The sequence below is a fragment of the Conger conger genome, chromosome 11 (assembly GCF_963514075.1).
Source record: "Conger conger chromosome 11, fConCon1.1, whole genome shotgun sequence".
Taxonomy (NCBI): domain Eukaryota; kingdom Metazoa; phylum Chordata; class Actinopteri; order Anguilliformes; family Congridae; genus Conger; species Conger conger.
In genome coordinates, this window is record NC_083770.1 from 15,112,471 (window position 1) to 15,124,761 (window position 12,291).

General features: G+C 43.7%; 1 protein-coding gene across 1 annotated transcript; it reads left to right on the forward strand.

Annotated features, from left to right (window-relative positions):
* The first annotated feature begins 8,593 nt into the window (after window positions 1-8,593).
* LOC133140780 (alpha-1-antitrypsin-like) lies at window positions 8,594-12,004 on the forward strand. Its single transcript, XM_061260981.1, has 5 exons — window positions 8,594-8,684; window positions 10,066-10,740; window positions 10,926-11,193; window positions 11,453-11,600; window positions 11,791-12,004. The coding sequence occupies exons 2-5, from the start codon at window positions 10,074-10,076 to the stop codon at window positions 11,983-11,985; spliced, it is 1,278 nt and encodes a 425-aa protein (XP_061116965.1). The 5' UTR covers window positions 8,594-8,684; window positions 10,066-10,073; the 3' UTR covers window positions 11,986-12,004.
* Window positions 12,005-12,291: the final 287 nt, after the last annotated feature.

The window sequence follows — 12,291 nt, forward strand, 5'->3', positions numbered from 1 at the left end:
ATTTTAGTAGCTCCGATCTTTTCGTAGCTACTAACAAAATCTACACCTGCTGCTGACCACGCGTAGTGCTTGTGTAAATTCAAGAATGCACATAAATAATGCTTGTCACTATTGGAAATTTACGTTTTTATTCATATTGCGCTCTGTTATGTAATGTAAACAATACGCAGATGCCTTTGAAACACGTGATATGAACATGACAATTAAAAATATAATAAATTTAGTTAAATTAGTTGGCAATTAGCAGGTTTAAGATCCAGATTAGGTTCATGATTGTGAATTATCTATGAAAATCAACTCAATAGATTACACATTCTTTGTGATGCATTTGCTTACATAAACCGGAAAAACTTTCATTCCGTTAATGTGCAACTGATCTGTGAGGCACACGCTGCTACTCAGGCCGTTGTGGAGCGCACAAACGGGGTCTTGAAGGCAAGATGGATCTGCCTGGACAATAAAGGTGGTACCCTTCTTTATGCACCCGTGAAGGTGTGCAAAATAATATTAGCCTGCTGTGTCCTGCACAATGTGGCCATTAAACAGGGCCTTCCCCTGCCTGAAGTCCCCAATGCAGAGGAACGACTGCCTCCGGAACCAGCTCTTGGGCCTCGAAATGCGGCTGCTATACAGACACGCCAGCAACTTGTAGAGCAATTTTAAGGAAAGTGTTGCTAAGACTGAATAAGCTGTGCACATTTTAGGCCGACAAGCTTTGCAAAAAGTTAGTTTCATTTGTATTTTGTTTTATATTTATATAAAATTTTCCTTCAAGCTGGTGTTAATTTCTTGGAGGGACGTGTTCATTTGGTTGACTGCTGTAAGTAGACTTTCTTGATTCCTCAGGACCTCATCCGTAAGGACAGCCGGATCACCTCTTCGGCCTCGGTACCTGGGTGCAGCAGGAGCAGCAGCGGCGGCAGCAGGTGGTGGAGCCACATCATGGGAGGAGCACTCGCCAGCTAGAAATATGAGACAACGTTTGTTTTTTTTCGTTTTATGTGTGGCTCTTTTTTCATTTGAAAGAAACATTAAATAAATCTTATTTGAAAAATGTTTAATTTACGTTGGCTGCAGACTAACTTATTTTTACATTACATTACGTTACATTACGTGGCATTTAGCAGACACTCTTATCCAGAGCGACGTACAACAAAGTGCATATCAAACACAAGAACACGTGCAAAAGTGGACCTGAGAGGACAGTACAGTTCCGAGTCCGAGTGTAAACATACAGAAATTCAGAACCCTTGAAGAGTTGTTTGGAGCTGTACAGTATAAAACAGAGCTTTAGGCTATTAAGATTCAAATAATTTGAAGACGATGCATACAAAACTGCAGTGGGCTATACGTATCCGTATCCTTTCTTGAAATGAATGTTAAATAGCTCTACATTCCGACACTGATATCCATTACGCACCATATCGCACAATATAACATTACTGGTTTCCCGTTTCCACTTCATTCAATCCGAAGAGAAACCCCCACAAATGTTCTGTTTGTTTGGTGGGACTGTACGACCTAGGTTAAACTATACTAACCACTAAGCTATCAGTGATGGTTTTCAGAATGTATTATGATACAACAATTATCACCTTACCATCTGGGTTTGATGTTGTCTCCAGTGGAGCCATGTCGGTGTCTCCGTCAGGTATAATTCCTGACAGAGAGGTCTCCCCAATAATGCCAGCGATGCGCTCGTCAGCAGGTGATATTTGTGCCTGTGAGCCTCCTCCTCCTGTGGCTGATGCATGTTTTTTGTGTGCGCTTATGCGTTTCTTTGCCTCCAGTTTCATGTCAAACCATTTACGTTTAACCTCGGATATGGTTCTATTGTCTACAGAGGCAACACTACACACGAGTTTACGATCAGATCTGAGTTTCCCGCGGCGTTCATGAATCCAGAGTAGGTTTTTAGTAGCGTGGACGTTCATGTGCAAATCTGCACATAGACTTACTAACGTTTCATGAATGAGACCCATTGAGTGCAATCAAATTCCCAACAACAGGGAAGAGATTCCTATGCCAGAGGAGGCTGCAAGCTATTACCCCCATCTCGAAGCTGTAGCCACCAAGATTCCACCGCTTGACCCTTTGGCTGAAATCCTCCTACTGCTTGGAAGGGATATTTGTGCTCACAAGGTCTGCGGTCAGTCGAATGGGCCACACGATGCACCCTATGCCCAGCGTTTAGACTTGGGATGGGTCACTGTAGGTGACGTCTGCCTCAAAGGAGCTCACAAACCTTCTGTGAACACCTTCAAGACCAACATCCTGGAAAATGGTCATCCCAGCTACTTCAGGCTTGTGAAAGTGGCATCTATGTGAAAGAGAAGTTCGGAGGTGAGCAACATAAACCTCTCCCTGACATACAAAACACCCTAGGAAAACTGATCTTCAGTCACACAGTGGATGACAACAAACTTGCACCCTCTGTTGAACATGAAAATTTCATCCACATCATGAATGCAGAGTTCCCCAAGGACAACTCAAACAGCTGGGTGGCGCTGCTACCATTCCGCAGTCCCAGAGTGCATCTGCCAAACAGCAGGGATCTCTCAACTGCCTCATGTTGCTGCGCCAAACTTTAATAAAAAACCTGAAATGAAGGAGCACTTCGTAGACTTCATGGAGAAGATCTTCAGCAACGGACATGCCGAACCTGCTCCCACACCGGAAAATTACAAAGAGTGCTGGTACTTACCAAAATTTGGAGTTTACCATCCTCAGAAGCTGGGGCAAATCAGGATTGTGTTCGACTCAAGCGCACAGTACAGAGGCATATCTTTGAATGACGTGCTCCTCAGGGGGCCAGAGTCTACTCGGGGTCCTTGCCCGCTTCAGAGCTGAACCAGTAGCAGTGATGGCTGACATCCAACAGATGTTTCACAGCTTCTTGGTCAGAGAGGACCACTGTGACTACCTCCACTTCCTGTGGTTCCGGAACCACCAGCTCGACAGCGAAGTTGTGGAGTTCCGCATGAAGGTCCATGTGTTTGGCAATTGTCCTTCACCGGCAGTGGCCATCTATGGACTCAAGAGGACAGCTCAGGAGAGAGAAGGGGAGTTTGGCAAAGAGGCAATATGCTTTGTTGAAAGGCACTAATATGTCGAGGACGGATTGAAGTCCTTCTCCAACGTGACCGAGGCCATCGACGTGCTGAGCTGACCTCAAGATATGTTGGCCCAATCTAACCTGAGACTGCACAAAATCGCATCCAGCACTGATGTCATGAGAGCTTTCCCAGGAGACGACCTCGCTAAGGGCTTACAAGACCTCAAGGTAGGCCAAGATTTCCCTTCTATGCAGCGCAGCCTAGGGCTGGGATGGGATATAACTACAGACACATTCGTCTTTCAAGTTGATGTTAGTGAAAAGCCATTTTGACAACGCAGAGTACTGTCAACAGTCAACAGTTTGTTCGATCCTATGGGATTTGCTGCACCTGTCAGCATTCAAGGTCGCTCAATCCTGAGAGAACTTACCGTTGATGCCTGTGAATGGGATGCAGAGAAACACGAGTGGTTAAGGTGGAGGAACTCTCTGCAAGGTCTTTGCGGCTTAAAGGTTCCCAGGGTGTACTCGCCACTGCCACTCTCTGGAGCTCCGAGAAAAGAGATGTGTTTCTTCTGTGACACGTCTACCAAAGCAATCGGCGTGGTTGCTTACCTGCAAGTTACAGATGCAGGACACAGCGAAGTGAGTTACACTTCGGCCCGGCTAAACTTTCTCCAAAGCCGGATTTCGCCATACCAAGGCTTGAGATAGGAGCTGCTGTGCTAGAAATTATCTTGGATGAGTTGGACACAGACCTGGATGACATCAAGTTCTTCACCGACAGCAAAGTGGTACTTGGTTACCTATTCAATGAATCAAGACAATTCTACGTCTATGTCCACAACCGAGTGCAGCGCATCAGAAGCTCCACACTAACAAGTCAATGGAACTATGTTCCCACCGACCTTAACCCAGGAGATCATGCTGCGAGAGCAATCCCAGCAAGCCAACTAGCCCTCTCTTCATGGCTGACCGGACCTGCTTTCCTAACCAATGTGAGATGTGAGTCAGTCCCATGAAGAAGCCTTTGACCTTATAGAACCTGGTACAGATGTTGAAGTTTGTCCAGAGGTCACAACCTGCGCGACTTGTTTTTCAGACAACATGCTAAACAGTGCATGGTTTGAGCGCTTCTGTAGTTGGAGACTTCTTTCAAGAGCTATAGCTCGACTCTCACATATTGCTCACTCCTTCACCCAGGCTTCTGAAGGCAGCCCTTGCCATGGCTGGCATACCTGCAACAAGCACCTCTCCAAAGAACAACTTGACAAGGCCAAAGTATGGATCATTCACACTGTTCGGACAGAAGTCTACACAGAGGACATTAAGCGCATCCAAGAGAGGAAGTCTGTTCCACAGCGAATTCTTCTCTTCAAACTCTGCCCTTTCATTGACTCTGAAGGACTTCTTAGGGTCGGAGGTCGGCTAGAAAAGGCACAGCTCCCGTCCGGTGAGTCACACCCTGTACTTGTCCCTGGCAGGCACCATGTCACCATGTTGCTGATGAGACACTTCCATGAGCAAGTTTGTCATCAAGGCCGAAACTTCACTGAAGGAGCTGTAGGGGCAGCTGGGTTGTTGGGGGAAAACGATACATCAGCAGCACAATCTACAACTGTGTGACCTGCCGAAAGGCAATGAGCACACGGGCAATACACTTCGAGGTAATCGAATCAATGGATGCCTCTAGTTTAATAAACGCTCTCAGACGCTTCTTTGCCATCAGGGGTCCTGCAAAGAAACTTGTCATGGTGGGAGGTAATTCCCGTGGTGCCCACTCGTATGAGCCGACGGAAGAGGGACGGTGTGCCCGGTTATTGTATTTTTGTTTGTGTTTATTTTGGTTTTTTGTTTCATGCCTAGCTGTTTTTCACTAGGTTGTATTTTTATTTCTGAACTCTCAGTTGGTAATCCTCAGTGCTCGCCTTTCAAGCACTAATACTGGTTGGAACTCTCGCCCTGTTCTCAGAGGGTTGTTTTATTTTTCTCAGCCGTTTTGTGGGCTCCATTTCTGTTTCCTTATTAAGAATCGCCTTCTGGTTTGTTTTCGTTCCCCCCTCCTGTTTCGGGAGTAGCTTTTATTTTCTGTTCTACAAATCCCTACACTCCGCTCCTGGGATCTAGGAAAGGTTCTTATTCGGTCGCACGTGGCTCTCCGCTCAACCCCCACCTGATAAAACTGAGATCAGACTGCAGGACCAACTTTGTGGGAGCCTGTAAAGAACTCCAAATCGACTTCAAAGGCACCAACAAGCAAGTAGACTGCTACCTCGCAGATATAAAACCCCACGCTAACCCAATGACGGAATTTAGCGGGGGCCGAAGGGGGTTTTGCGTGCTTGTCCTTCTGGCGTTGCTGGGAGAACATTAGTAGGGTTAATTATTATCCTCCGTTCAAGAACAGAGCACAATTACGTTTAAGAATATGCTGGGTCCGTTGCCACGAGTCGGATATGGATTGACCTGCCCCATATCCCGCTTACAGTTGGCCAGAAACGGATCAGTACAATTCTTAATATTCTCCGTTCTCAAACGGGGCCGTATTGTACGCTTAGTGGTTACTATAGTTTTACTCGTTTATCTGACTCCATTTAAAATATAATTTAGAAATTTGGGTTTGCAACTTACGCGGACCTCGGGAGTGATTACATTCGACTTGTACCTGCGCCACCATTACTCAATATATGCTCTTGCGATTAACATTATTGCTGAAATCTCAGTTCGGTGTAGAACTCAGAGGCTGAGGGTCCAGTCAACACGGCGTAGCATTAACTGGGCTCCTTAGAGCTAATTTGGCAGCTTGGTAACGCCCAAGGGTTCCCTTCGCACCAAATCACAAGAGCCGTGCGTCACCGACCCTTTAATTGACAGAAACTTGCTGGCCTCACAGCTTAGAACTATCACAAATGTACCAAAACTGCCGATCGGTCAGTCTTTGGCCCCCATTTTCCCCCTGAGTATTCAGTTGTAATTTAGGCTGAAAAGGTACAAGATGAATTAGAGTCATGGAGATCACGCAAGTTACAAACAAAATAGTTTAGTGCAGACAGGTAGGTTATTAGCTTTAGAATATCACAATCAATTACAAAATACACAAATTAAGAATAGAGAGAGTAAATAATCATACCTAGCCTGCTTGGACTACACACAAACACAGAGTATAGAATATGCCGTGTGGAAAGTCGAATACGATCTTCCGCTGCTACACATACATACATACATACATACACAAGACATGTTGTGTGGGAAGTCGAATACGATCTTCCTGATACTTGCATACACGTACAATATGCTGTGTGGAAAGTCGAATACGAGCTTCCCAGATTGGTCTGTCTCCCTTGCTTTTATGCCAAATCATACGTTTGGAACCAGGCGGCAGTGCCATAAATCAACCTGGAGGGGTGGTAAAATCTGGAATTTAGACCCCCACCGTTGGGGGTTGTTGAGTAGGGAAAATGAGATGATTACCAAGAGAGGACGTGTAGGTTTTCTCTTGGGTTACTGAAACTATAGTTTATAAAATTCCATTTGGTATGAAATGTATCCAATTCCTTGATTTTACCAGATCACATACATACCAAACAGATTACCCTTATGTTTTATTATGTTGCAGTTATCATGAAACTTCCCTCCTGATTATCCATTTTACATGCAATTCCTGTTACCATTACATAAGACTTAATGCAATAATACAAGTGTAAAACCCCACGCTAACCCAACGACGGAATTTAGCGAGGGCTGAAGGTATCAGCGTGCTCGTCCTTTTGGTGTTGCTGAAAGAATACTAATAGGGTTCAAAATTAGTGGCCCCGATGCGGAGAGTCTAGATCAGCCAATAAATAAACCACGATACAAAGGCAGTAGTACCACTCTGCCTTCCGCTCTTTACTGGTCCGGGCTGACCGAGAATCTTCACGATAGGGCCAATAGATTCACCTTCGTTTATCTGACTCCATTTTAGAATAATAATTTAGATTAGTTATCCACATTAGGTAGATTTCTTATTGATAATTTTTACTTGATCGCTATAGGAATCCTGTACTGAGATTTACTCTCCGAACAGTCCTCTGCTGGTACTGCCGCATGTCACATCGCGCGTTATGTGCACGTCTCACGAACTGACTAGCTATCTGTAGTCATCACAGAGGTCGCAGGAATAGCTACTCTTGGGTATATCTGTTTACAGCCTAGGGACCCAAGCAGACCAACCTAGCTACGGCTGTGCTCGACATGAATGAACTACCACGCGGAGGCGAGGGATTTACTATCATAGGTCTACGAGTGCTATACACCGTGATACATTAAGCATAAATATTCATCCTCCCTAGACCAGTTCGAGGGGGTAAACCAAGCATTCCCTGTATAACTTTGAGTGTCAGTAAGCGAAACCACACAGATCAAGTTTTAACAATTTATTTTACCAGGCAGGTTACATACACGTAATTACATACTAGTTCCAAATCAAAAAACATTACAACGGAAACCAAATTACGGAGTCTTAAAGTCATACCTGGTAATAAAAGCTACATACGGGAGTCTGGCTACAGACACCCTGTACGTAGAAATTACGTGCACAGAGTGCACGGGAGGCTGATTGCATTCTCCCAGATTGCTTAGTTCACTGTCCTTAAATCCAAAATCTGGCCTTTGATGTTAACCCTAAAAATGGGTCACCCATCTGTAATTTGAAGCCACGCCTCCCCAGGAAAAGCAGGGGGGTTGAGGCACATGGCTTTCACTGGGGCAGAGCTCCACACAGTTTCCCCTGGTTGGTTATGATGTCCAGGGTTTGCTGTTGCATAAATAAAACCATTGCACCAGTCACACTGAAACAATCAGAATAATACCAAACATGAATATTATCTAAACTGACTTTGTCATGAAACATCCAGTGCTGTACACATCATTTAGTGACTGAGTAAAGAGGGAGAGAGCAATAAAGGGGGGTTCAGGAGAAGGTCAGGGCCTAACAGGCCGTGCCCTCTGAAATCTTCCCGTGCCGTAAAGGATGTTGCCCCGTCGAAAGAATCCTTCTCTAGCCCTCCCCCACAGGCATGTGTGCCAACGGTGGGGGCTAACAATGTATGCTCCAGGAGGGGGAAGTCAGCAAGCTGACCAGCGCATGAGACCAAATGTTACTTATGACTGGCTTACACAGAGCAAGGGTGCACATGGCTGTTCAACCCTCCACATTCCCTGCACATGGACTGTATCTAAGTTAACATGTTAGTCAAGACTCCATGTTGTTGAAAATCACTCTGGGGAATGTAGCTCTTTTGATTCCATGTCCATCCACTTCTTTTATGCCGTTGTTGAAGCAGAATCTGAGAGTATTTTGTTCATAAGATTACTGTGGACAGTATTATATGGTAGCTGTCGAATCTACATGTACTGTAAACTAGGCTAAGCTAATTGCCACCATTTTCTGTGTTGTTTACGGTTTCACGCCGCTTCTATTAACAGACCTAAAGTCAGAATTTCTGTTTATTTGCTAATGATTGCACTAACCCAATATGTGGTGTTATTTTTTTACAGCACTTAGGTCAAAGTCTGATGCCTTATCAAACTGGACATCATGTATAAATTCAGCCATGGGGACAGAGACGGTGTCCTGAACTGACGTGAGGTGAGTACAGAATTTATTTGAATCAGTTTTACATTATGTGTTAAAACAGACCGAAAGTCAGAATTTCTGTTTATTGGCTAATGATTGCACAAACCCAATATGTGGCGTACATTTTTGCTTGATTGTTAGTAAGTACTGCATATTCAGAAAATGATATCATAAGGCTCAGTGTAATGGACCCAATCGCAGAGACTCACAGGAGGCAACAGTTGTACAAATCCAAAATAATTACTTTATGAATTGACTTTAGTCATAAAATGAATAAATACAAATTAATTCTGAAAAGGCACACACACTGAAAACAATCAAAAACAGACAGAGAGCACAAACATAAGTAGGAGAAAAAGGGGAAGACTTGGAAAACATACTCAGGAAAGTGGAGAACACAGAGGACTGGGTCAGATATTGACTACATGTCCTGTGTACGTATATACACATGTAGGCAATAATCTAAGTGAAGTTAACATGTGCAGACTAAGAAAAACAACAAATCTACATATCTAATAATGATGAACAATGATTGCAGACGAGACAGGGGGGACGCAGGTGGCCTCTGGTGGGCGACAGTGGAAATGGTGACAAATTAATCATTGTTACTAAGGGCTTCACTTTCAGTCATAGTAATAGAAGATTGTTTCAAAGTACTTAAAATAATGAAAACGAAGGCATAGGGAAACCAATATGAGCTGAATGCTCATTATTTAGGTTATTATACTGTTTCTGCAGTTAAATTTGTCTATGATAGCAATGAAGATGAGGACCCTGCTGTGTTTGTGTGTTGCACTGGCTGTGCTTTTGTCCATTGCGCAATGCGACCATAGTCATGGTCAAGGTGGCAGTCCCATTCATCTTCCTGGTCGGCCTGTAGCGTAGTGGTTAAGGTACATGACTGGGACCGACAAGGGCGGTGGTTCGATCGCCGGTGAAGCCACAATAAGATCCGCACAGCTGTTGGGCTCTTGAGCAAGGCCCTTACCCCTGCATTGCTCCAGGGGAGGTTTGTCTCCTGCTTAATCTAATCAACTGTTCATGGCTCTGGATAAGAGCATCTGCCAAATACAATGAATGTAATGGTCATAGTGATGATCATAGTCATGGTCATGAGCATTGATATTCCTGTGGGAAAGGGCATGATCACCACAACAATGAAGCCTGAAGACATACCTGTGTGTATGTGTAAGAGAGAGAGAGAGCGAGAGAGAGAGAGAGAGAGAGAGAGAGAAAAAGAGTAACTGGTCTTATCCACCTTTCGTATAATCTTGCTTTTTCCTTTGTATAATATCAAATTAGCATAATCTCACAAGGCGCAAACTGTAAATGCAACAAAATCTGACTTTATTGCTTGTTTAATGATGCATTTTTCTGACGTATGTTTTGATAGATACCAGGATGAGGGTGCTCTTGAGTTTGTGTGCTGCGCTGGTGCTGCTTTGGTCCACTGTCCAGTGTGATCACCATGACAGTGGTCACAGTCACCATGGCAATGATCACAGTCACCATAACAATGATCACAGTCACCATGGCAATAACAATTCTGCCATTCGAAGCCTGAAGATATTCCAGGAGAACCTGGACTTTGCTTTCCGTCTGTACAAGCACATCTCCGCCCACCCTGATTCTCAATCCAAGAACGTCTTCTTCTCCCCGCTGAGCGTGTCCGTGGCCCTGGCTGCTCTGTCCGTGGGGGCCAGAGGGAAGACGCACCAGCAGCTCTTTGAAGGTCTGGGCTTCAACAGCACAGAAATCACCACAGAGGAAGTGAACCAGGCCTTCCAACACATCCATCACAACCTCAACGAGAAAACAGACGTAGACCTGTCGCTCGGGAACGCACTCTTCATTGGACAAGACTTCAAGCCACGTCCTGAGTTCCTGGAGAGCATGAAACGCTATTATGAGTCAGAGGGTTTCAGCACCGACTTCAGCAAGCCTGAAGAGGCCAAGGAACAGATCAATAAGTATGTCAATGAAAAGACCAAGGGTAAAATATCAGAGCTGGTTCAGGATGTGGATCCCCAAGTAGTCATGTATCTCATCAACTACATATACTTCAAAGGTGAGGCACAGGCTACATAGAGCCTCAGGTTGAAAACTTTTAAAAAATGGTTCATTCAATATCTGGACAAGATGCCTGTCTAGAATTCCACTGTTTTGTTTTTGATTTGTTCACATTACATGGGTGACAGTTTGGCAACTGTCTTGTAAGCATATTTAAATAAGTGATGCGTTTCTTACCTGCAGGTAAATGGGAGATTCCATTTGATCCCAAAGCAACCAAGGAACACGACTTTCATGTTGATGATAAAACAACTGTTTCTGTTCCGATGATGCACAAACAGGAGTATTTTCATGTTTATCATGATGAAGACATCTCCACTCATGTTCTCCAGCTGCATTATAATGAGTCTGTCTCAATGATGCTGGTCCTTCCAGAGAAAGGATTGCAGGGTCTGGAGGAAGTGGTCTGCAAAAACCATTTGAAGAAATGGATGACATCAGTGGAGAAGAAGTAGGCTATTTTAAATCAAGTGTAAAGTGCATTTATAATGCATTTATAATAACCTACACCACACCAACAACCTTCTCATATGGAAAATAAGTCAACTTCCTTACCTAATATGTATAGCATCAGCAAATTTTATAATGTAAGACCTAAGAACATAACTGTTAGTGGTGATGAAAACAGATTGAGTGTGAAGATATTGAACTGTTGAAAATCATACAGAATTATACTATGCTTAATTACACTACTGTTGTTACCTTCACAGGAAGTACCACGTGTATGTTCCAAAACTGTCCCTTAAGACCTCATATCAACTCAAGGAAATCCTTTCTGAAATGGGAATCACTGACATATTTGGGGATACTGCAGACCTCACTGGAATATCAGAGGGAGGGAAATTGGCTGTATCTAAGGTAGGGAAAATCAAGAGCAAATCAGTTAATTAGGTGAATTGAAAGGTATAAATATGCCAAAGAATATCTTGTACTGGTAAATATCTCCGTGCAAATGTGACTCACCTATAGCTTAGGCTATGTGCTATTTGCTATGTATCATCTGTTTCATTTTCTGCATTTCACTAGTGTTTATGCTGTGCTTTGATAGGTTATGCAAAAGGCTACCTTGGACGTGGACGAGGCTGGAGCAACAGCAGCCGCAGGCACAGGAATCGAAATGATGCCGACTTCAGTCCAATTCCCCAAATCCTTGAAATTTGACCATCCTTTCATGGTTTTTGTGCTTAATCGTGAAACCAGAAGTATCCTGTTCATGGGGAAAATTGTGAACCCAGCAGAATAATAAAATGATTATTAATGAATTGTTTCAAGTGTTGAATGTGATTGTTGATTTCAATGACCAAAAAATATGAATAATAATATCAAAATAACAATAATGATATCTTAACAATCATAGTTTTATCCTAATGTCGGAATTTGGTCTTTTGTGAAGTAAAACTTGTAGTCCAAAATTCAGATCAATAACAATTTATTGATACCGCAAAATAGTCTTGATTTCAGTGTGAAACATACCAGGTAAAAGCAGGGCAGGGCAGTGTGGGGTTCCTGTCCCTGATTGGGTGACAGGCAGACAAACAGACATTGTTAC

Bases quoted from the DNA above. Each gene is read 5' to 3' on its own strand.
- LOC133140780 (XM_061260981.1), top strand. From the start codon at position 10,074: ATGAGGGTGCTCTTGAGTTTGTGTGCTGCGCTGGTGCTGCTTTGGTCC. The intron at 11,194-11,452 runs GTAGGCTATTTT...TTACCTTCACAG, and splicing joins ATGACATCAGTGGAGAAGAA to GAAGTACCACGTGTATGTTC. The intron at 11,601-11,790 runs GTAGGGAAAATC...GTGCTTTGATAG, and splicing joins GGAAATTGGCTGTATCTAAG to GTTATGCAAAAGGCTACCTT.